Below are 26,425 nucleotides of genomic sequence, written 5' to 3'. Positions count from 1 at the left end.
AGTCTGGAAATGTGAACCTGAACAATACATCAATAATAATAAAAGGGCTGACTGGTGAAAGGAATTCGAAAAAGAGAAATGGGACTAGGACATAGCTAAAATCTCAATAACTAAGCATGATGCGACATTGGTCAGGGGAAGTAACAAAAGAAAAAATCTATAGGAAGAACAAAAAATTATTTGGGTGATAGTCAGGCATGTGACACAACACCGAGAGTACGGGTGATACCCAAAGGCCAAAGTTACACACATTTTAACTCTACCGTTGGCGACTACACCATATATGGTACTCCTAGCTAATGTTTCAGTTCCTTCTTCAGGAAAAAATGAAAACCTGGTTTTCTTTTAAGGAACAAAAGCCATATGCTGCTTAGGAAACAGAACATCATTAACTAATGTAATATAGAAATTAGGCCACCTTGAGTCACAGATCTATAATTTCATCCTTAGGTCCAATCAAGGCTACATAAATGTAGGGCTGCCTGTTCCTTTAAGGGAAGGGGCAGTAACGTGACTAACTGCAGGTGACACACTTTGATCCTGTATATCTCTTTTTATTTTCCTTCAATACCATTATAGCCAAATAGACATGCACTGGTGAAGTGTTGTCTTTTATGTTCACAGCATGAAATATCATTATCTGTGGAATTTAGTAACCAGAACAAGTTCAACCAACTGTTGCGTAGCGATGGGCATCGTCATGACCATCCCCTCACAACACAGGGGAGCTTGTAATAGTATCAAAAGCAGCAACAAACATGCAAAAAACAAATAAAAAATAATAAAAACGCACAAAACGTCAAGCTATCAGATATACTTGCTGTGTATCAAGCACAAAAAGCATAGACAAAACAATAGCATGTGTGAATAAGCGGTGACACACAACACCATGTCATGTACTTTATGCACTGTAAACCTGCAGCCCAAAACCCAATATTTGGGCCTGTTTAATTTGTCAGGTTTAAAATCCTTACCCTCCTTTTGACAGTAGATCACCAGGCAATGGAAATCTGCTGTCAAATATAACTTTACTGTTTCTCTTCTAACATACAGGACCAGCAAGAACAATTCATGATAGGACCAAATACATGAACATAAATTTCCATTACTTAACTGTTACCCTCTTGTCAGTTACTTCGCAACATCAAGCCACCTTAGTTTTACCTTTCTAAAAGTAAAAATTGTTACACTGACACTCCATATTAATTTGGCACCTACAATTTCCACAGTGAAATATAAGTCTTAATTGGTAAATCGTTCTCATTAAGGCATGTAGCCTTCAAAATTTTAGAAAAGGGCTGCATCTTATTTTCTGTTAAGACTTAATGCAACACTTCCTTTTCTGTCAAATAAAAGCAACTAGCAGGCATCATTTTATTTTTTTAGAGCGGAGACACAAATGTATCAGTTCTGCAGAGCATTTAACATGATGTTGGGACTTTGGAAGAAACCCCTTTTTTTTATATTTTCCGTTTGGAATTTAGTTCTTTAATTGTATTGATGTTCTTCTGGAGAAACCAGAAATCCCACTTTTAGAGGCCCGTAGGGTCATTCTGCATTTCACAGAGACAAGGCCCTAATTTAAAAGGTCACAAGTGTCAACATGACAGCCTCCTCCATTGTTTATGGGAAAACTAAAGATAGCATCTCAGCAGCGTGACTTGAGCCAGCCTCTGTAGCTCTCCTAGCTTCTGCCACTCTGAATCTGTCAAAGACAGTAGGCCTTCCTGTTTTCCTTCTAACCTGCAATAATTCACTCTATTTTAAAAAAAAATGTTTTTCCTTTTTAGGCGCTAAAAAAATTATCTCTATTTCCAGATTATTAAACTACATTTACTGTGAATAATTCACAAACCTTAATAACACACATACCAGTTGTTAGAATAAATGCTTGTTGCAATCCCATGCAATGGTACGTATTTCATCAACCTTGAATGAATGAACGTCTCAGTAGGCCCAGCTGAAGTTAGAACCTTCAACCTCGATATTAAAACAAGCCTTTGTACTGGCACATTGACTCATTGAATCATAAGAAGGCACAACCTGCAAATATATATCAAACCTAAATGTATGCATTTACTGAAGCCTGAGACACTTTAAAAAGTACTCTGAATGAAAGAAAATGCAGTTTAAACAGTGCTTTTGCCCAAAATCGATTTGATATTTTAGGCATTAAAAATCAATATCCTACAATTTTCTTGCATAATATGCATTACCAGAATGTCTATTACACAATCCATGAGTCAGCCATTGAAAATATTAACTTATACTTTATAGAAATGAGCTTGTTTGCTCCTGCGCCAAGGGAAAATTGCACATACAAATGTCATTTTAGCGGTGCAACATAACTTAAATTAAATTTTAATGTTAGGAGGTCATAGTATAGGTATTAAGCTTTATAAATATTAAAAAACGATTTTGAAAGGCACTTATTTTTTAAATAATGTTTCCATAATTAATAAAAAAAAATATTTTTTTTTAAAAACCCAATTATTCTTTTTTTTGTGATAATTCCACATATAAAAGCAAGCTGCATCCCTTGCCTATTATTTGGGATACATTAACTCACAAGCCTAAGCGCATAAGCCTAACTTGAAATGCGTCACATTTTTGCGCCACTTTCATTTAAAAGGAAGGTTATGCAAAATTCCACCCATGTTTAACTGGGAAAGTGCTGGCTGAATTGAACATTCCTATCAAATATACTGCAGCTGAAAAGTTTGCCTGTGAACATCTAATACAATGCATCTAAGAAAAATTCTGTAAATTTTATTTTTTTGCAAAAATAGATAATTTCGTGTTTTTTTTTGGGGCCCTATTTATATCTATTGAATGTGTTTTCTAATTTATTAAGCATTTAACGGCAGTTTTGTATATGTGCACAATTGCTCATTCTATAAATTAAAGAGCAACATATAGCTATGTTAGCACATCACATGGTTCATTTCTGGATTTTTTCTAAGTTTCTACTTAATATTAATTAACCAACATTTTACTTAACAAACTGAAAACATCAAGAAGACCCACAAACACACATTGAGCTCATTTCAGATATAAACAGAAAACACTCAGGACTTACAATACAGCGCGCTTTAGCCATTTTTCATAAATAGCGCCGTCGCAATTTACTTACAGAACCGTTTGCAGATCCTAGTTGTAAGTCATACTTACAAGAGAAAAGAAAACTTTTCTCAATAGTGTTCCAAAAAACTGCAAAAACAGCCTCACAGACATTTATTTCCAAGAATAGCGGACCCATACTTTATTAAACGTGGTGGGGCCCACTCCGTGCTTCACATATAGTTCATAGGTTGGAGTTCCAATCGGAGGAACCGGACATGAGTCCTCCAAACGGGAGTCCCTTTTACAACCAAGACAAAACAAATTTCCAAGTCTGCTAAGACCAGGCATCTTCGCTCACTAGTCTAGCTTCAAACTTCAAAGGATTATCGTTTACGATAGTCTCGTGAATACACGAGTCCTTCGGCTTTGGTACTTGCAAGTTCCAAATCAAAGTGATCCCAAAGGGATACCAAACCAAATGTCCAACTTAAGGACCAAACCAAGTGTCCAACTAAGGACTGGGAGACGCTCCACTTATACTTAACTGAAAATATCGATGATGTCACCAGAAGACTCGTCTTATCGTTTCGCTCTACCAAACATCAAGTGTCCAAATCAGGGCGATAGCCAGGGCAGCAGTCCTTCGTAGCCGTCGGGAAGCGGGGAACCTCGCAGCAAAGACTTTCGGACCACGTCGACATGCAGGGGTCGATGAAGTGGCGGCCTTCCTCCAGAATTTTCACACGAAGCTCCCCACGGACCTCAGGCTTGGACCGGTACCGCTGGTATCGCCGCATGTTGGGCGCCAACTGAGGTACTGGGTTTTTCAGAACCGGTACTGATCCGGTAACCCAGCGGTGCCAGGGTACACCCAAAGACCTCGGGTACTTTCCTGATTCAGACCACAGAAACTCAGAGTCTTCTAGGTGAAGTCAAAGATCGAATTTATTGGCTGCAGCCAAGTAACAAGCGTCCTAGAAGTACAACAGCACGGTTTGTATGTTCTCAGGAGACTGTTCTCCAATGCAAAGTCAGGTTTCCTTATATACAGTTTTTTAAGCTTCAGGCAAACATTCTTGACATTTTGGTTGGTCATTCACATGTTTTCACTACAAAGGAAAAAACAGTGTCATGATGAAACCTCATATTTCATGTCATCCAACCCACAATAAATTACCCGGCAAGGCCTAGTATTTTACATCAGATAAGTGTGGGCCCCCAATAAAAATGGGCACCTCCCCCTCGTAAAGTAAGAAGAAGAAAAGAGCAGGTGCAGGTGTGAGCAAGATTAGGCAGGGTGTGTGAGCGATAATAAGGGTTTTATGGCATGGTGTGCCTTTATGCTATCTGATTCGGCCACTGGGAGAGGGACTGACCAAACAGGTTTGGCCTGAGGCAATGGTTCCAGCTTGCCAAGGTCAGAGAAAAGTCAATCAAGGTGTACGTGTCCTTGGAATCAAATCTGACTGTATTATAAGCCTATGTGAGGGCAACTTTTAAAAATGGCTGCCGTGTATAAAATTGGAGCCACGAGTGCAGGACGAAAATGGCGATTTCGAGGTGAAAACGCTGCTGGAATTGAGCGAAAATGCTCATGCTTAGTGTACTAGTCATTATCGGTCTTTTGATACTAAAATCGTACTGCTGTGGCAAAGTAAATTACATGGGTCCAGAATTTTTAGAACCACAGTCTATCCTGCCACTTAGGGGGCTGGAGCGAATATCCCTGGTTATTGGGAGAGGACTTTAATAGTGTGCTTGATGTTGACTTAAATCGTTCCTTTCCCCCATTGTCTACGTCTCCTGCGGTGGTTGCAGCGCGTGGGATGCTAGATTGGACGCAACAAAGGCATCTGATAGATACTTGGAGACAGTGGAACGCTGTGGATAGAGTTTACTCGTACTACTCTGCCCCGCACTCCCTACATGTAAGGTTGAATAGAATGCTCTGCCCTGGGACCTGGCCTCAGCGGTTGGGGGTGTGGATTACTTAGGGCGTACGCACTCAGATCACAACCCACAGATTTTAAGGTTGAGTTGAGTTCTCCCCCCCCCGGCTGTTCCTACTTGGAAGCTCCGTCCTGATCTCTTAAAAATGCGGCCTTTAAGGCATCCTTGGAAACAGCGATCCCTGAATTTTTTTAGCAAAACAATGGTACGGCCTCTTCGGGCCTAATGGAGTGGGACGCGTTCAAGGTATTTATCCGAGGCCATTGTATGGGGACTCAGTGGAACTTACGTCATTCCATTGAGCATGACCTAGCCCGCATAGAACGAAACATGTTACGCCCACAGAGAGAGGCCGCACGGAGCTCTGCGGATGAGGCCTGGTTAGCCGGGGCTCGAGCTGAGCATCTGTCGCTGCTAGAATGGCTGCGATGCCTGAATTACGCTACGCACTCAGCGAGATCGCACGCTTTGGCGGATAAGTCGGGTAAACTTCTGGCCAGGCTGGTCAGGGGGTACCTTGATCATGGCCCAATTATGGAGGTCCGCTCGGAATCCGGGGGTCTGTTGTATATGCCAAGGGAGATACATACTGCGGTTACGCAACATTATCAGGCCTTGTATGCCGCAAGGGTGAGCTCCTCTGGACAATCGTGTATGGAGTTCCTGGCTGGTGTGGAACTCCCATGGTTGAGGGTGGATCAGGGGAATTGCCCTAGAGGAGCCTCTTGATCTTGCTAAGATACAGGCCAGTATTCATGAGCTGGCGTCTGGTAAGACACCGGGCCCGGATGGTCTGCTGGCCGACTTTTACAAAGTATTTAGCTTAATACTTGCGCCCAAGTTACTCCGTGTTTATGAGGAGGCAGAGCGAAGGGGCTGTTTGTCATTATCACAGGGGGAGGCGCTGCTTGTGTTCCTTCCCAAGCCCGGTAATACGGATTACAAAATTCTGGCCAAAACTCTTGCAATGCGGCTCACGCCTATAACACCGGGCCTGGTGCACCCGGATTAAAACGGATTTGTGCCGGCGAGAGATACGTCACATAATATCAGGCGACTGTTCCGCATCATGCACTACGCTAGGCGAGACTGGCCATGAGCGGGTTCCCTTGTTCTTGATCTGGAGAAAGCCTTTGATTCTCTGGAGTGGCCGTACCTTTTCAGAGTACTGCAGCAGTTTGGTATCGGGCCTCACTTTATTCGAATGGTTAAATTACTATAAACTAATCCTCAGGTTCGGGTCAGGGTGGGGGGCATTATATCAGAATCCATCAAGGTGTGTAGAGGTACGCGGCAGGGTTGCCCCCTCTCCACGCTGCTTTTTTTCTTTGCCATGGAGCCATTGGTGGCGGTTTTGCGGAAGAGGGGCACTAACTGGGGTATTACCCTTGAGGACGGCCTGCACGTGGCGTCACTGTACGCTGATGACCTTCTGCTGTATTTTCGGGATGTGATGAGTATCCCCCCAGAGGTTGGGACCCTGTTGCAGCAGTTTGCCTCGCTGTCTGGCCTAAAAGTTAATTGGTCCAAATCATGCCTCTTCCCCTTTGATCCGGCGCTACCGGACCCGGAGCTTTGTCTTGCAGGGAATGTGGTTCTCTGGCAGCCTCATACATTCAGGTACCTAGGCATCTGTATTTATCATCGAGATGAAGACCTAGTAGATGGGAACCATAGGAGGGCGGTATCCTCAATTAAGTCCCAGATGGCATTTTGGCAGACACTGCCGTTGTCAGTGGCAGACAGGATAGCGCTGCTCAAAATGATAGTTTTACCGTGCCTGCTCTATTACTTTTCTAACCTTCCACACTATATCCCTCCCAGCTTTTTTAGGAAACTGGAATCTACCTTGAGGGACTTCATTTGTAATGGGCGTCGATGCCGGGTTGCGCTGAAAAGTTGTATTTGCCGTTAAAGAAAGGCGGCCTGGCGGTCCCTAATCTGGAGCACTACTACCTGGCCTCCCAGCTCCAGTGGGTCTCTAAGTGGCTGGCGGGCCTTCATCTTGCAGACACAGTGACTACGGAGGGCCCTTGGTCCCTTGTTCAGGTATCACACCTATTTCACCCACTTACACGCGGGGTATCACCGGGACAAATATTCCTCAAGGTGGCTTGTAGCTGCTATCGTAGGTCCTTGCGTCTTACTGGGGGGGTGGTTCCATTTGCTCCAGCTCTAGCGTTACTGGGAACCCCTTGTGGTCCTAGGATTACGTCAAGTTCTGAGCTGCGCTAGTGGCATGAAGTGGAGTTATGCACGCTGGGTGATCTCTATGATGGTGGCAGCCTGATTCCGTTACCTACATTGGTTCAGGAGTCGGGGCTGCCAGCAGGGCAGTTCCTTTTGTACAATTCACTGTTAAGGTCTTTAGAATCCAGGTGGGGTGACATGTCAGTGGCCCCTCCCACGCATTTGCTGGTACAGTACATGCATATGATGGGGCAGGGAAGGCATCTGATCAGATGGTTCACTGACACGTTGCACATACACACGGCCTTGGAATGTGATACCCTGCGCGCGGCCTGGGATCGTGATGCTTCCGCCTCAATTGCGGATACGCAGTGGAGGTTAGCCCTTTCTGGACACGTTAATGTCCCTCGGAATTCTAAGTTTTGCCTGATCCAGTTCTATATCATTCACAGGGCTTATCTTACTCCGGCTCGTTTGAACAGGTATTTTGCTCGTCAGGATGCAGCATGCCCCCGCTGCTCTTCTGTGGATGCTGACTTGCTGCACATGATTTGGTCCTGTGGGTCCCTGCACCATTTTTAGAAGGCGGTGGTCGGCTGCTAATCGGAGTGCATGGCATGCCCGGTTCCATTCAGTTGGAAGGTCTGTGTGCTGGGCCTATTTCCTAGAGGTAAGTGGCATAGAGCGGAGGCGCGATTCCTGGATCTAGGCTTGATAACGGCTAAGCGTTTGATAACACGTAGATGGAAGTCAGTTGACCCACCTGCTGAGCAGGCTTGGAAACAATCTTTTGGGGTGTGGGCAGCAGCAGAGGGTGTGGCGTTTAGGCGGGAAGACGCGTTCGGGCAGTCCCAGCATCTGTTATCAGACAGGTGGGGAAAACTAGAGGCCTGCTGCGGGTTGGGGGTCGGGGCTTGGATATGGACGAATCCGACTAGATGCAGAGGCGAATGTGCGACTGTTTCTGGATTGGGAATGGGGGTGTGGGAAGGTGAATGTTTGAGGGGCTGAGCTGGTCTTGGTGCAGTACAGAGTGCTGAATAATCTCAAGGTGGCAAATAGTTATGGCCTGCACGCGACCCCATCCTATACTGGTATGCAAGAACAAACACGCAGTGAATCCCGTACCCCGGGTGGCATGCTTAAATTACAATTTATAGACTGCACATGTAACACTCCAGCGGCTGTTCTTGTTCATGTTTTGTTTTATTGTTGTTTGTGGGGAGCTCAAACTATGTATCTGCCAGCGAACCGTTGTATGGGCACACTGATCCTCTGGTGTAGTTTGAAGAGATGGTTAGAAGTTGGCCTTCCCCTAGGGTGGCTAGGGGATCTTGACCCCTCTGCTATGAATCCTTTTGTTGGAAGCGCAATGTTTAATATCTTAAGCCATGTGACATCTGTGTATAAAGAGGCTGGGTGTGTTGATTGAAAAACTGGTTGTTGGCTGGCTAGCATATAATGCTCGACATTGTATATGTGCTGGCTTGTGTATCTACATGATTTTGTTCTCCTATTGCTGATGCAAGATGTAATGTTTATAATGCATTGAAAATACTAATAAACAGATGTTTGAAAAAAAAAATAGGAGCTGCCCCTTGCAATGGGTTTTTATTGTATACCGGGTATACAGCAATCCATTTGGTGAAATATAAAGAGTGAAAAATAGGTATCAAGGAAACCTTTGTATTTCCAAAATGGGCACAAGATAAGTTGTTGAGAAGCAGAGGTTATTTTCACATCTCTGAATTATGGGGTCCCCATACTGGCATGTGAATTATAGGGCATTTCCCAAATAGATGTCTTTTTTATACACTATCTTAGATTTGGAAGGAAAAAATGTAGAGAAAGACAAGGGGCAATAACACTTGTTCTTGTTTTCTGTATTCCCCCAAGCCTCCCAATAGAAATGGTACCTCACTTGTGTGGGTAGACCTAATGCCCGTGACAGGAAATGCAACAGGGACACTTCACATTTTTCACATTGAAATCTGATGTGTTTTTTGGAAGTGCCTAGCTGTGGATTTTGGCCTCTAGCGCAGCCGGCACCTAGGGAAACCTACCAAACCTGTGCATTTTCTACAACTAGACATCTAGGGGAATCCAGGATGGGGTCACTTGTGGGGCTCTCACCAAGTTCTGTTACCCAGAATCCTTAGCAATCCTCAAAATTTGGCAAAAAAAACACCTTTTCCTCACATTTCAGTGCTGCAAAGTTCTGGAATCTGAGGGGAGACACAAACTTCCTTCTACGCAGTGTTCCCCCAAGTCTCCCAATAAAAATGGTACCTCACTTGTGTGGTTAGGCCTAGTGCCCGCGACAGGAAATGCCCCAAAACATTACATTGACACATCAAATTTATCAAATACAAAACTACCTATTTTTGTGGGGTCACCTGTGTTTTTGGTCCTGGGCTCAGCAGCCAGGTGGAAAAAAACCAAACCCAGACATTTCTGAAAACTAGAAACCCGAGGGAGCCCAGGGAGGTGTGACTTACAATGATCCCACAGTGCTTTCCTACGCATAATCCTCAGCAAACCTTAACTTTAGCTAAAAAATCAAATTTTTCCCACATTTCTGTGTGGGATCACCACACTGCCACAAATTTCCTACCACCCAACCGTCTCCTGATAAAAATTATACCTCACTTGTTTAGGTGGGGAAAGTGCCTGTGACACGGAAGAGCCAAAAACATGTTGAAATTGTGGGGGAACCAAAGCGGGTCCAACAGGGCAGTTTGAAAAAAAAACGTTATTAGGCTGACAAGTGGAGCAGAATTTCTATTGTTATAGATGCGACAATGCTGGGTGTTAGGAATTTTGTGGATTCCTACAGATTCCAGAAGGTTCCATCAGAAAAATGTGAGGAAAATGTGTGATTTCAAGCGAAGTTGGAGGTTTGCAGGGCACTGTGGGTAAGAAAATGGTGCTGGGTGCATGTGAAGCACACCACCCTGGACTCACCCAGATGTTTAGTTTTTAGATGTGTCTAGGTCTCGAGGATTTTTCTGCATTGCAGCATCCCAAAGTCCAAAAAGTGCAGCCCTCACCATTCCAAGTGGGACGATTTTGAGAGTTAGACAAGCTCTCATGGCCCAAATGTAAAACCAAAATACAAAATGATCAAATGTCCTCTTGCTTGGCGTTGGGATAAGATATTTTAGTGTGCGGGGGGAGAGCTGAAAGACTGTTATCCCTGTGAGTTGGGGTGGGGACATAACCATGCCCATACTGGTTGGTGACCACCACCCCACTATTTTTTTTTTTATTAAAAATTCCCTGGCATCTAGTAGGCTTTCTACCCCCATGTCCCCCCCGGCGGAGTGGATCGGGGGTAAATGCCTCTTCTACCGACCCGTGGGCAGAACAACTTTATCCCCATTTATTTGGGGTCGGGGTATGGCCATACCCGAACCCTCTTTTTTTTTAAACAATTCTTCCCTGGTCTGCTGGGCTATCTACCCCCTTGGGGGCAGACAGGCCTAAGAAAAATAGTCCGATCTGCCCCCAAGGTGGGCAGAAATGGCCTGAAATAACCTACTCCCCCCCCCTCAGGGTAGCGACCCTTGCCTAAGGGGTTGTCCCCATCTGTGTAAAAAAAGAAAACAAAAAAATTCCCTGGTGTCCAGTGGTTTCTGCCCCCCCTTGGGGGCAGATTGGCCTAATAAAAATAGGCCAATCTGCCCCCAAGAGGGGCAGAAATGGACTAAAAAGAATGTGCCCCCCCAGGGTCGCTCCCCACATCTAAAAAAATAAAAAATAAATTATCCCTGGTGCCTAGTGGCTTCTGCCCTCCCCCCACCCCCTTGGGGCAGGTCTGCCTAATTAAAATAGGCTGATCCTCCAGTAAAGGCCTAATAAATAATTGCCCCCAGGGGAGCGACCTTTGCTCAAGAGGGAGCGGGTCGCTCCCCTTCATTGTTTATAAAAAATAAAAAAAACTCCCTGGTGTCTAGTGGGCATTTCTGCAGCCCGATCGCTTTACGATCGGGCTGCAGAAATGCTCAGAAAGACATGAAAGGAAAGGCCTTTCCTTTCATGCCACTCTGCCTGTCCCCACCCCTACCCCCCAATAGGAAGAGAAATGCTTTCAATTATCTTCTGATCGCGCTGGAAGCTGAGCTTCCAGTGCGATGGAGGCGAACTCTGATGAGGTCAGAGCGCGATCACGCGCTGATGTCATCAGACGTTACGGGGGGGCAGGGGGGATTGGGGTGGAAGGGAAAGCGCTTCCCATTCTATCCCTTCCTTGGCGGGGGTGGAGGCCCATGAAGGGAGTGATAGCGCCCCCCCCATGGGCCAGTGCCAGGACGTAATGGTTATGTCGTCGGCACAGGAGCACTGTGCCGCGGGACGTAACCATTACATCCCCGGAACGGAACCGGTTAAGGAGTTCATATTCTTTTTGTTTTGATTTTGTCATTATGAATCCAGGGCAAAAGGTACCAGAATACAATGTACAAATCCGGCTTGCATAAGGCACTTTGGTCCAATATGTGGCCAGTTAGAGAAATTTCACCATTGATACTGACCATAAATCCTGATTTCCCATTGCTCCTATTTTTAGGTTGAGCATAGCAGCGCGCAAGAGCTGCTTTTCTGATGTTTTGGTATCTATACGGGCTTTTAACCACGCCCACCTCATGCCCATCACTTTCACGTGTTTGTGGGCTTGTTTTTCAAAAATCCTTTGTTAACGTTGGAAACATTGGTAAATGCTTTATGTTTGTCTCTCCTTGGGGCAGTTTTGTGACTGCCTTAGCCATTAACCCTGTTACATGGATAATTGCACATTTGCTGATAGAACTTGCAAGCAAACTTCTTTTTTCTTTTGTGTCTCTATGTGGAAAGAAAAGTCTAGTTAGGAACTTGCAATGGTAATAGCTGTCACTCAAGCAAACGCAAGACACATTGCATTGCAAATGCTTGTTGAGTTGTGGCAGTGATTTGCCTGCATTAGACATTTACAAGAGCAAGAGGGGAAAGCCAGTGCTTACTACGAGCCAGTGGTTGTCAGTGGGGCTCACGCATGCTCATCTTTGGGGCCAGTGGGACCCACCTACACGTATTTCTCCTCAGCAGACATTCCCCTAGAGCTCGAGAGGAGACACCACACAAACGGGAAAGCAGAAGGAAGAGAAACCGTGAACATGAAAGAAAGCAGGAGCCTGTAAGAATGAGATCAAGTGGCAGGGAGTGTTTGGTAGTGGATTACAGAGGTTTGAGATGGATTAGGGAATACACAACCTTGGTATTCGGCGTCGGGACATTTAAATAGCTCCGGCCGCTGTCTTTTGAGCAGTGCTTTGGCCAGATGCACTCATTATGTTACAAATTAAGCACTGGGAAAGCACACAAAACGGAGGCAAAGAAAGATTGAAAAACGTCACAGTGGCAGAAAGCAGGAACCTGTAAGAGTGAAATAAAGGTACAGGGATTGTCTGGTATTGGATTAAAGGGACATGCGGTGCTTCTAGAACTACGCACCATTGGTATTCTGCACCAACATTTAATAGCATCAGTCGCGGGTTCTGAGCTGAGTCCAGGACACCAGCATTCAAAAGATAGGCGCTGCATGTACCCTGCTGGAATCAGCAAGCCAGAAGCAGTTTCACCTGTGTATCCATGGCATCAGTTAGAGTTCCACAATTCGTAACATTCCCCCAATGTGACTTATGAATCGCTGTCCTGTTGTGAGGACAGTGTTATGCTCATGTGCATTGTGCACCCGTGTCTCGGTGCGATCCGAGAGTCAAAGGTTTTACTCAGAGGAAGTCGCCCCCCGTTTTCTGTGGAGGATCCAAGAGATTGGGGGTCTTTGTACGACAGTTGGTGCATATTGTGTGCAGGACACACCTGTGTCCAGATGGGATCACAGCGCCTGCCTGGTGGGGTGGGGGGAGATGCTGGTGCACCAGTCGACAGTCGGTGTCTGGAAGCATTTTTCCTTTCCCTCTTAGCCTGAATGTAAGTCGATTGGAATGTGAGTATTTGGCCTGGAGCCACCCCTTCAGCACATCAAAGCCATCCGTAAGGAAGAAAGTAACAGAGGCAGAACGAGACCACAATCCCGCCGACCACAGCTTCGGAACCACAAGAGGCCGGCCTAACAAAAACGAGTGCACTTATAATCCACAGCACACAACCACTAAACCACACGCCCTTCTCTCTATCAAATGCAGTACCTTACTGCTCAGCATTGAGCAGCACAGCCGTTCGAACACAAAGACGTGTATCTACACGAAACAAGACTTCAGTAATGCACCACTGACTGCCACAGTCATCGAAACACACACCCTACATTTAAACAGAGTCCCCCCAAAAAGAAAATATCACTCTCCCCGCCACAGGTGACCAAAATCCATTAAAGACAGACATTACAGTCCTTATTTACTTTCATAGTCCCCAACCAAACATCACAGCAATTCAAACGCGATAGGCTAGACAAGAGACAACCAAAACCAGTGAAACCAGAACTCCCAACGAATGGAAAAAACACGTGGTTAGACTCTAGAACGCCTTCATAAAATTAGCCACGAGATCCTGTATTTACTTTCAGTGAACATAAATCCACAGTGCTAGCCCGCAGACTAGCACTATCGCTCTGCTTCCAGGACCTCTACAATACTGAATTTACTTTCACAAGACCCAGTAAAAACCTTGTAATAGGCAGTTGAACTTCACAGAAACTCAGCCTCCAGAGCCCGCATTCACACCCAACACTACAACCACGATCACTCAAACACAAGAGTCTATATTAACCTGAAAACGTTGACCAACCCCTTCCAACAAATGTGAGATGCTAGAGCACATAACACTATAACCACTTAAAATCAGTAGATAGTATTCACACTCAAAATTAATTCTCAACAATCATACTTCCTCACAACTAAAACATAGGTTATCAAACTCACTGAAGCAAAAGAGGCTTTCTCTCACATAGTCTCAAGCAGCAAACGGAAGACCTCGCTAAGAGACTACAGACAGTAAAGCAGATCCAGACATGAGGTCTGCATTATGGAGGTCAATTCACAAAAATGTCAGAAGTACTGGAAGTGATTTCATGCACAATTTGAACCCCAGTGACAGCAGTTGGTCGACTCCTTGACTACCCGTAGCCCCTGTTCTGCATTATGCTAGCTCCTTATGTGTTTGATGTAGATCATAGGATGGAAACTGCTCAAAAGATTATGGCTCCTCAAAACTATTACTTGCCTCTTCCTTCATGACCCAGCGAGCAGAGTTAGCAAGGACAGTGTCAGGGTACCAAAGGAAAAGTCAGGGATAGGATGAGCTCCACCACTTAATCACAAGTGTCCATAAGCTCAACTGTGAGTATTCCAACTCCGAACAACAAGTGCCATCTCCTTTAAACTACAGATTTCCCCACATGATCACAAGTGCCCATTGCTCTAAACCTCTAACTCCCACTTGTGCTCTACATTTGCTAACTTCTGAAAACTGCGCAAGACCCACCTCACCAGAAAAGCCGCCTTCTCTGAACCACAGTGGTGTTATTCTCTGAAGCACAGGTACCATTTGACCAACCCAGAAAGCTCCTACTTGAATCCAGAGGACACGGAAGCCTCATGCTAGTGTTTCCTCCACACTCAATAACATGTTTCCCACCTGTCAGCAACAGGTACCAACTTCTCTTTAGCACAAGTATCCTCACCTCTCAACCTCAGTTTACCCTCCTTTCAACCACGTGTCCTCTTTTCTTGAACACAAGTTTCCTTGCCTCTCAGCCTCAATTGCCTCTCCTCTCAGCCACAAGCATCTACTCTTGATCTCAGGTTTACTCACCTCTCAACTTTAGGTGATCTTACTATCAGCCACACGCATCTCCTTCCCTGCTGTAGTCTCTCCTATCACCCACACATGAACACGTTTCCACATCTCTCAGTCTCAGTTGACTCTCCTCTCAACCACATGCATCTCCTTCCCTTGAGCGCCTTTCCTCACCTCAAAGCTTCATTAGAACCTCCTCTCAGCCACATGTGTCTCCCCTAAAACATGTTTCCTCCCTAGTCAGCTTCAGTAGTACCTCTTCACAGCTACATGTTTCCTTTCCTTCAACATCTTTCCTCACCCCTAAGTCTCAGTAGACCCTCCTCTCAGCCACATGGTTCTCCTTCTCTCAAACACGTTTCCTCACCAGTCAGCTTTAGTAGACTCTCTTCTCAACCGCACGTGTCTCCTTCCCTTGAACACAAGATTCTTCACCTCTCACCCTCAGTAGACTTTCCTCTCAACCATACACATCTTCTTCTCTTGAACACAAGTTTCCTCACCCATCAGTCGCAATTGACACTCCTCTCAGCCACTCATACATCTTCTTAAATGCCTTTCAACCATAAAGACACCTATTTTCAATCTCCTGCCCCTTCCTCTCAACCAGAGATGCTTCCTCTCATTAACCACAAGCACCCTAACTCTTAGTCAGATGAGTCCCCTTCCCCTTTATTAGTGCCCCTGTCAGACACATGATCCACTATCTCTCAGCCACAAGTGCCTCTCTTCCCAGCAGCAAGAGTGTCCTCTCCTCTCAACCACTTATGCCCCTTCACCACTGAACCACAACACGAAGTTTTTTGGCAGAACTTCCCTGGTTTGTAGCGGGACAGATAATTATTTACACAGGTGGCACAAGCCGTAGTCAAGCAAAGACAGATATTAACCACTGATAAGCCAAATATAAGCTCAAAGACGCTGTGGTTTATCAGTGGTACTCGCACTCAAACAATATGGGCAAGCTCTGCAGCAAGATGATTGAGTTAATGCCACCTGATCTGGTTTGGAGTTACAGTACAAGGACAACTTAGTCTTTCAACCTTCCAAGTTTGATGTAGTGAGAAACACAGAAGGTAGAAGTAGCAGCTTTTTATTTGCAGTGATTAGAAATGGCAGTGGTGTGGTATGAAGCGCTACATGAAAACAAGTTGCTACTACTAATACAGGAGGTATTATTGGTAATTAGCGATAATAGCATAGCAGAACAATAGCCGGTATCTAAACAGTAATATATTACAGAGTAAATATGTTAACAGGAAAGAAATGTGATGTATGCTAACACATATGCAGGATTAAATGGAAGAAACCTCAGAGCATGGGGAAAAGGTTATTATACAGTGTAAAGTCTACACTAATTCTTTTCAGCACCTGAATCTCTTGGTTGTTCCCACCAAAGTGCTTCGTCAGATGTGTGTGCAGGTTTTAATGGCTATTTAAGGTTTTGGCACCCTGTGATGTTTCAGGTTATAATTGTCACTGTTTTACACAGCGCCCATGGTTCAGACACACCTTAGTGTAGTTATGTCAGGCTAGCGGTGCTGTAGGTACCCAGGAACATGTGATGGGCATTGAAGCAACATTTCCCAGGAGTCCTGTGTTCCTGTCCGCACACAGGCATCATCTGTTGAGATGGATGGTGCTTAAAGTACCTGAGCTTTGAGGTGCTCTCGTCATGATTATTAGCTCTCCATGACTTGACCTGGCTGCCCACAAACGGCCGGCAGACTCCATAGCTCACCTTGGCGCACAGTCGTGGTCCCTTACTTAGCTCTTTAGCCTGAGGTAGTGCACAGATAGTTCTGGGTGGCAAGGGGCATGTGGAGGAGAACAAAGGTGCAAGAGGTAAGCAGAAGCAGCTGAGCTGTGTCAGAACCATGCTCAGGGTAAGCAGGGCAGCTGCTCCAGACTGCCATCAGAGGCTGTACAAGCACATAGCCCTGCCTTGTTCATTCCATCACTTCTATTCTAGAAGAGGACGTCTTCCCTTTCAACCCACAGGCTCACTGTTTGGATGGAGAACCTGTATTCTGGAGGAAAGGGTGGATGGTCTCTTCTTTCTACCTTCAGTGCCCATCCTGGCATAGCATAGTATTAGACAAAAGGCTGCGAAGTATACAACGTTTGCACTTCCAAGGTTGTTAGGTGTATGTTTTTGCACACATTGAAATCCAAGCAGACTCCAAACAAACCTTTTTTTTTTACTGGAGGTTTTTCAGTTAAATTTCTGTGACTAAATTCTCATGCCAAAATGATGTTTCGTACTTCTTTTCTCCTGCAAAATCATACTTCTAGCTGATTTTAAACATACCCTTTTTAGGGTCGAGCGCAAGCGCTCTGTCCCTTTTGTAATCTCTGTGTGGGCTTTTAACAACGCTCATGTCACACCTAATACTTTTGTTGGTTCGTGGGCTTGCCTTTTAAAATTCTCTTGATTTAATTAGTGAAAGGCATCCATACATCATGTCTTTTAAGGTGTTTAGCCCTCCTCGAGAGCACCGGCCAACTACTGAAAACATACAAGGCTCCATATTTTCCATATGGGTTCTGGACTACTTTTTATGGGCGAGCACAAAGTGCTCCGTCCATTCTGTAATCTCTCTTTGGGCTTGAAACCATGCCCATGCCACGTCAGTCACTTACATTGGTTCGTGGGCTTGCCTTTTAAAATCCGCTTGCTTTCATTTGTGAAAAGCATGCATACGTCATGCCTTTTCCGGTGTTTAGCCCACCTACACAGCACCGGTAAAGTACCAAAAACATACGAGGCTCGATGTTTTCAGCCTGGAGTCCAGACTACTTTATCTGTTTATTTTCGACACAGAGCGGTCGCGCAGCATTTTACATAGCGCGATCGCGCTGCGTTTTTTTTTGCTTTACAACACTAATAGCTCTAACTCAAACAAATGCGAGACCCGTTGCATTGAACATGCTTGTTCTTTTTAGTTCTTACGCAGCGGGATTTTGCTGGGCAGTAATCAAGTGCTTTTCATGACTATCAGTTTAATTCTATTGTTTATCCTTGCGCTCCTTTGTGAATTCAAGGTTTTACACAGCATGATCGCGCTCGTTCTTTTTTTTTATCACTATGCAAAGCCAAAACCGGACCGGTCTTTTTGTTCTGATTAGTCACCCTCACGCCCATGGCGTGGCACTTTAAATAGGCTCCCTTATGTGAAATTGTATTACTTTTCATTTACAGTCAATGTGACAAGAAAGATCTGGTTAGTAGTTTACAACGCTAATAGCTCTAACTTGAGCAAACACGAGACCCATTGCATTGCAAATGCTTGTTAACATTGCCACCTTACTGAATTTCAAATCAAATCAACATTTTCATAGAGCGCCTATGCACAGTCATTAGAAGAGTATTCACAAAGGTTGAAAGTTTTATTTAAAAAAAAAAAACTTCGCAATTTAGGTTATGTAGTCTGGCAGCATTGCCCACCTCTAATTTCACAGCTTCTCAGTGTCGGGAGAGGGGAGTGGGCTGGTCAGTTGCTGGCCACCCTAAACTAATATTCCTATGAGAGACATAGCTGGGCAGATGTCCCATAAGGGCCCCACAGAGCCCATCCCATTCTACACAAAGGCAGTGCTCCTCCACCAAACAGCTTCAGACATTTGGGCATTTCATTGAGCCCAATTCAGAGAGATAGACCGAGTACACAGTTGAGTGAAGAGAGACTTGTAGCATACGCATGCAAGGAGAGACTGGGTTAATAGTTAGGAAAAGAGGGACTGAGAGGGCATGCTCAGAGAAAAGGCACACATTTGGGGGCAGATAGGGTGGGAAACTGAGCTTATAGCTTGGTAAATCAGTTAGCCACTTTGCAAAGCCGAGCAGAGTCATGGGTTGAAAGAAATATTAGGCAAAGAGCTTGGCAAGGAGAGACTGACCACGCTGCTGGACAGAGAGAGTCTGTGTCGCAGCTGGACAAAGAGAGACTGGTCGCTCAGTTGGGTAGAGAGTGACTGAGTGCACAGCTGGACAGTCAGGCAGGGCACACAGTTGGGTAGAATAAGCCTGAGTGCACTGCTGAACAAAGAGAGACTGGGTGCACAGATCGTTAGCGAGAGAGAGACTCGGTGCACTGCTGCATAAAGAGAGACCTGGCACTCAGTTGGGTGGAACGAGACTGACTACACTGCTGGACAAAGAGAGACTGAGCACACAGTTGGGTGGAGAGAGAGACTGAGTGCACAGCTCGACAAAAAGAGACTGGGCACACAGTTGTGTGGAGAGAGACTGATTGCACCGCTGGATAAACAGAGACCGAGGACACAGTTGGGTGGAGAGACAATGAGTGTACATCTGGATAAAGAGAGACTGGGCACACAGTTATGTGGAGAGAGAGGGTGAGTGCACTGCTGGACAAAGAGAATGGGCACAGAGTTAGGTGTTGAGAGACTGGGTGCACAGCTGGACAAAAAGAGAATGGGCACACAGCAGGGTGGAGCAAGAGAGACTGGGTGCACAGCTGGACAAAGAGAGACCAGGCACACCGTTGGGTAGAGAGAAATACTGAGTGGACAGCTAACCAAAGACAGACTGGGCACACAGTTGGGTAGAGAGATATACTGAGTGGACAGCTAGCCAAAGAGAGGCTTGGCACATAGTTGGGGAGAGAGAGAGACTGCATAGCTGGACAAAAAGAGACTGGGCACACAGTTGAGTAGACAGAGAGACTGAGTGCACAGCTGGACAAAAAGAGACTGGGCACACAGTGAAGTGGAGAGAGAGACTGGGTGCACAGCTGGACAAAAAGAGACGGCACATAGTTGAGTAGCGAGAGACTGAGTGCACAGCTAGACAAAGAGAGAGTGGGCACACAGTTGGGTGGAAAGAGACTCAGTGCACAGCTGAACAAAGAGAGAGTGGGCACAGTTGAGTAGCGAGAGAGACAGAGTGCACAGCTGAACAGAGAGAGACTGGACACACAGTTGAGTAGCAAGAGAGACAGTGCACAGCTGCACAAAGAGAGAGTGGGCACACAGTTGGGTGTAAAGAGACTCAGTGCACAGCTCAACAAAGAGAGAGTGGGCACACAGTTGAGTAGCGAGAGAGTGCACAGCTAAACAAAGGGAGTCTGGGCACACAGTTAGGTGGAAAGAGACTCAATGCACAGCTGAACAAAGAGAGAGTGGGTACACAGTAGGATAGAGGGAGACTGAGTGCACAGCTGAACAAAGAGAGAGTGGGCACACAGTAGGATAGAGGGAGACTGAGTGCACAGCTGAACAAAGAGAGAGTGGGCACACAGTAGGATAGAGGGAGACTGAGTGCACTTCTGAACAAAGAGAGAGTTGGTACACAGTAGGATAGAGGGAGACTGAGTGCACAGCTGAACAAAGAGAGAGTGGGCACACAGTAGGATAGAGGGAAACTGAGTGCACAGCTGACCAAAGAGAAAGTGGGCACACAGTAGGATAGAGGGAGACTGAGTGCACAGCTGACCAAAGAGAGAGTGGGCACACAGTAGGATAGAGGGAGACTGAGTGCACAGCTGAACAAAGAGAGAGTGGGTACACAGTAGGATAGAGGGAGACTGAGTGCACAGCTGAACAAAGAGAGAGTGGGCACACAGTAGGATAGAGGGAGACTGAGTGCACAGCTGAACAAAGAGAGAGTGGGTACACAGTAGGCAGAGGAGACTGGGTGCACAACTGGACAGAGAGATGTAACACTGGTGATGAAAAGAGCAGAGCATTTTCGGTTCATCCTCCATCCATGTATTAATGGCTTTCTTTCCCTTACAGTGTGGCCTCCCGCTTCCCGGCCTCACCAGGCAAGAGGACTGCTGCGGCAGCGTGGGCATATACTGGGGAGTCAACAGGTGCATGCCATGCACCCCAAAACCAGGTAGGCTTCAGGAGGCTGTCGGGTGGGGAAGGGGCAAGAAACAGACCGCAGCAAAGTGTGCCTTAGGAAAGAGTCGGACTCTAGTTAAACCCCTCACTTCAGTGTATCCGACCCCGTAAAGTTTCTCCATTGTGAGCCCCACCTCTCCCTACTGCTTGTCTTTGTTATTCTGGGGCGATATTGTCTCAAACTATCAACTAGCCTGGGCCAGAGGGAACCAGCGCACCCTGTTATCGCCAGTAGGAGTATTTTGTAACTGAAGAATTATGTTGCATCTTGCTCACCCTCCTTTCCTCATACCGGTCTTTCCTCAGCTACGATGTGCCACTTTGCACATCACTATACGTCACTGTATAGAAAGTGTGTCTGAGATACTTCACAGAAACCTAAAAACATTCTCTGGTTTTTCGTTGAGGGTCAAAGGTGAGTCTCCGAGCAGTGCAATAGGCAGGGTTCTCTGCTGCGTGTACAGGCAGGTGTCTCAGACTCCTCATTATTGGAAGCGGGGAGCGCCCTGGAGGCAGAGAAGGCCCATCCACTGAAAGCAGGGTGCCAGGAAGGCCTGTCGCACCTTCTCAGCATCACGCATGCTTACAGTCGCAGGCACCACACGAAGCGAATTACAGAGACTCCAGTCTGTTCCAGGGCAGCACTATAGGCTCACACTCGTCTAAGAAACATTCAAAAGGTGTGACTGAGCGAATGGTCGGCGGGGTTACAGGGTCAACAGGTGGTTGTGCAATGCGCCATGATGGGCCACTGGCAGGCCTAAGTGGATATTGGTCACTCACAAGAGATCGAATCTCCTGGCTATCGTAGAAGCTTCCTTGTCCCTCTCCTTCACACACCTTCCCAAGTACATTAAATACATATTAAGAGATATATGATGGAATTAGACAGAGCACCGGTCAGGATCCTGCATTTTGAGGTCCAATATCCGGCTTGGTGAAGTTGTAAACTCCTCTAGGATGCATTCATCGTTTCTGAACTGGGTTGCCACATTCCTCAAAATGACCAAAAGAGTAACTGGGCATAAGATAATGTTCTCATATCATCTGAGTGCTACAGGACTTGCATTCCGCAGACCAGCATTCAGTTATAAAGACTCTTTCACACCTTACCTTTAAAGTTGAGACTGTGATGGTTTTGTGTAACAGACGGCCTATTATAACTTGTGTATGAATGTGTGTGTGTCTGATGAGATGTGATCTCACTGCTAAAGACTTGCTAGTCAGTAAACACCTATCAAACCAGTATGTAACCTCAGCTTTAAACATTGGTATTTTTATTTCTTAAATTCGACCAAATCCCATGTGTTGCAGGCGCCCTTTCAATTTGTTCACTGGCGGGAGGAGGAAGGAGTTCAGCGGTCACCGTAGCCGGCAACCACTGCTTAGACCCATCTGGTTCTCCTTAGTGCCCAAACTTCTAGTCACATCCGTTCATGTTCAAGCGCTCCGGCTGTTTTTGGAGCAGCTAATTCATTTCATGATTCGGTGGTTTTATTTATTTTGGTATTTTACTTGACTTTCCCTTCACCGCATGGGATTTCAAAATATGTCTCAAAAGTTCCATCACTGGAGGCTTTCCTATCCAAGAGCACAAGGATCATGTAATGGAGACCAAAGAGAAAAAACACTTACATATGTATTGTGTCTCACAGAACAAAATATGGCCAATACTGTGGACTCTGTCTTCATCCCACTAATTCCCCTTCTAGGCTATAGCACCGATATCCCATAGCCCACACCTGTTGTCTCGGTAAAATTTATACACAGCCCCACATAAAGAAACACAAGAGCACAAAGTACGACCACACCTTGCTATTGAAGAAACCTTGCTGCAGTGTTTTTGAAGTAGGCTAGGCAATGGGTTATCTTAAGGGTTATTCACGGATGGCCTGAGACTTCAATACCTGAACTGCCCCACTACCTGATTAGTCACCAAGCACCAGAACAGTCCTTGATCAGGTGCTTAGACCTTCTGAGTCAGTTCACTCCAACTCTGAACCCCATAGTCCAAGAATAAAACTCATGCCCAGGGATGGAGCGTTATTAGGCTGGCCCCCAGTTGACCAGGCTTACAACTGCCATTGGAACTAACGTGGTGCCATTGCTTTCATGTTGCAGTCAGAATCAAATTTGCCCATGTCAGAGAACTCATTTGGACTGACCACACCATTGTTCACTTCACCATCTTCACCATCACCAACACCCAGCATACCACCGCCAAGCACCACAGAGCCATCCATCGCAGCTGGGGCAGGGTAACCGAGACCCAATAGACACAGGCCCTCAACTGCATGCTACCCAAAACTTCCGCTGCCCAGAACTTCTCCGCCTGGATCACCAATGCGCTGACAGACTCGCCCCGCGGAAACCAGCAAAAGCCAACCAAACCTCCAAGCAAGTCAGCTGGTATACCCTAGAGCACAAACCACCAAGCGCAACTGCTATCAACTCGAGATGCAGCCACACACAAAGCAGCCCTCAGCAACTACCACCTCCTCATTAAGAAAGCCAAGAGAGCAGCCAACCACACGAAGGAACCCTTCAAGATAGTCAAGGAGTTCTCCAACCCTACAGCCACAGAAAATACCATCTACCTCTCCCTAGAACTTTGCAACACCCTCTCGGACTACTGCCCCAGCAAGTGTTGTGTAGCCATTTTAAGTATAGCTCCATGCACGTTAGTTTAATACACTAGGCCGCTGTGCACCTTGACCTAGATATATTTTATTGAGCTCCTCACTGTTATTTTAACAATAACCAGTTTTACAGTCTTGTTTTAATTTCTTCTATCAAACTGTTTTGCTTAGTTCAGCACTGTGGGGGTCACTCTGACCCCGGCGGGCGGCGGTTGCCGCCCGCCTGGCGGGAACCGCCATTTGGTCGCCCCGCGGTCAAAAGACCGCTGGGGACATTCCAACTTTCCCGCTGGGCCGGCGGGCGCTACCTTAGGTAGCGCCCGCCGGCCCAGCGGGAAAGGGGCCTGCAACACTGAAGCCGGCTCCGAATGGGTGCGACGGGTGCAGTTGCACCCATCGCGCTTTTCACTGTCTGCTAGGCAGACAGTGAAAAGCATGCTGGGGCCCTGTTAGGGGGCCCCAGGACACCCGTTCCCGCCATCCTGTTCCTGGCAGTAAAGACCGCCAGAAACAGGATGGCCGTAAGGGGGTCAGAATCCCAGCACCGCCATGGCGGATTCGCCCAGCCGGGGGAAATCCGGCGGGAAACCCCGGTTTTCTGACCGCGGCTTTACCGCTGCGGTCAGAATGGGCAAGGAAGCACCGCCAGCCTGTTGGCGGTGCTTCCGTCACCCGCGGCCCTGGCGGTCTATGACCGCCAGGGTCAGAATGAGGGCCTGTGTTCTCAAACAACGCATTCTTGATCACCCTGTGCTTCAGTCAAGTCTACAGTCTGGTACATTGCCGGTAAACGTTGTAGAAGTTTAGTCTCCAGCATTCGCAGAAAATACACATCCTTACGTAGGGACATTCTCTTAGAACATCTGCTGTGTTAGTTATAAAAGCACTTCCTAGTCCTAGTACACGTCAAGAGGGAGATTCCAGCCAGGGAACCACACCTGTATGCTGAATGCTCCGCAGGAATATAGCTTAACATGCTGTGCTCGAAATATGATTTAGATAGGGAATAGTCCATCGATTCTAGTGGCACTATGATAGCATTATTCTTATGCTTCACTCTCATCGTCACTATTTTAATATTGTTGTGTTGTGTAGTTCTGGTTATTGCAGCTCACGCTTTGCTATCCAAAATGCAGTCGTTTTATTAAACCAATCTTTAAAACTCATACTGCCTTTATTGTTATTTATATATGAGACTGCACTGTGTATGAGAGAACCGGTTGTGACTTGAGTGACCACGACTTCCCTGAGAAGTACCAATATGTCATGCGCTGGGCTTCCCAATCGTCTCTGCCTCTTGGGAGAGATGAGGCACTGCTAGTTAGCCAGAGCAAAGCCCGGATTTGGAGCGACAAGTGTCATCCACCGTGGGTCAGGCTCAGTCCCCCACACTGTGGACGATCTTGCTGCTCAAAATCCAGTAGTCTCATTAGAATAATGAGAGCCTACGCGACATGGCGCCCAACATTTGTTCAGCCTCTAATTTTCGGGTCCACCTGAGTATCTCAGTGTCATTTTATATAATGACATCTAAGTGCCGTATACTGAGACGTCCGTGGTACTGAGGATTTCCACCACAGCCGGATAAGTAATCCTATTACAGCTGGCAGATGTTCAAGCTTGAACTTTAAAAGGAAAAACCCCATCTTGGTGTGCCTTCTCTGAACTCATAGTGCTTCTATCATGGCGAATCCCCAAATAGTACAACTAGCTGTTAACATGAGACAACCTCTCACAGCACACTTATTAGCAAATGGCCTAACAGCCCAGGGAGGTCCAGTCACATTCGTTCGGGACGCCCACGCAGCTTAAAGAACAGAACTTTTTTACTCTTGGGTCACATTTCCAGCAGTTGATGGGAACACAAATACATTTCATACATATACAGTTGCGAACGCGCCTGGGCAATACAGAGTGCACGCATATTTAGAGATACCTCTATCTTATTAAGAACATAATAATTGGCTTGATGGAGCCCTACCCCATACAATATTACCAGTTAGGTTACGTCCACTAAGTAATGATGGTCCTACCTGGCCTTTATTGGCCACTTATACACCACATCCTGCGGTTGGGAATTTAGCAGTAGCTGAGGTTCGTCGCTTATACATTGAGTTAGTAGCAATAAATAGAAGATTAGTGCAATTTGTGATGCAAACTTTAAATACAAACCCAGCACATGCTGCTCCAGCACATCCACATGCAGTAACACCAGGTATAAATCCGGCAACTGTACATTCCATTTTGGGTAAAGTACCGGCCAAACGAGAAGAGACTCCGTTTGGCTAGCACAAAAAATAAATACACTGGAGGCAGTATTTCCCCAAACGGGACATCAGGATAAACATAGAATATTAACGATGTGCTTGCCCTTTGGGATGGTCCCTACAGTAGAAAACTGTAATACATGGGGCACGGTATTTGCTGCGCTCTCTACAACTGCACACGGTACACCAACACTTGGCAACTTACCGGAGGGGCTAAAACAAATTCAAGATGAATATGGGGCTGCCACGGCCCTAGATTTAGGGATGCAACTGATGGGCAACTTTGCCACAGTATCCTCAATAATTTTAAGTAATCTTAAAGGGGAAGCAGTTGCACTCGCAGTGCACATGCGGCTCCGTGATGTTCCGCAACAAGATCAAGGACGAGAGCTGCCTAAAATAATAGCGGAAACATATTCATGTAATGGTCGAGATAGCCTAGGGGCTAGACCACAAAAACCTCAATTTCAGGGTAAAACAAATAAAGATAACTCCAAACAGCAACCTGAGGGTAACAAGAAACGGTGGGATAAAAAGCAACAAACGCCTAAAAAAGAAAGGGGAGAATCTCCATGTACGGAGACCCCACAGAATTGGTATAATCTCAGGAATAGAGATAATATCAAAACACCTGATAGATACCAATATAATGAT

The 26,425-nt window shown here is 46.0% G+C and overlaps 1 protein-coding gene across 5 annotated transcripts in view; it reads left to right on the top strand.

The window, feature by feature from the left end:
- The window catches only part of LTBP2 (latent transforming growth factor beta binding protein 2), a 1,514,902-nt gene that overhangs the window by 799,146 nt on the left and 689,331 nt on the right, over window positions 1-26,425 (top strand). For all 5 annotated transcript variants that reach the window (XM_069208495.1, XM_069208492.1, XM_069208494.1 and 2 more), the window contains exon 8: window positions 20,755-20,857. In XM_069208495.1, coding sequence (XP_069064596.1) covers window positions 20,755-20,857 — 103 coding nt within the window. The remainder of the gene's footprint in view (window positions 1-20,754; window positions 20,858-26,425) is intronic.

This window comes from Pleurodeles waltl, chromosome 9 (genome assembly GCF_031143425.1).
Source record: "Pleurodeles waltl isolate 20211129_DDA chromosome 9, aPleWal1.hap1.20221129, whole genome shotgun sequence".
NCBI classification, from domain to species: Eukaryota; Metazoa; Chordata; class Amphibia; order Caudata; family Salamandridae; genus Pleurodeles; species Pleurodeles waltl.
Note: the sequence above shows the minus strand (reverse complement) of the source record. Positions and strands in the feature narration are given on the sequence as shown.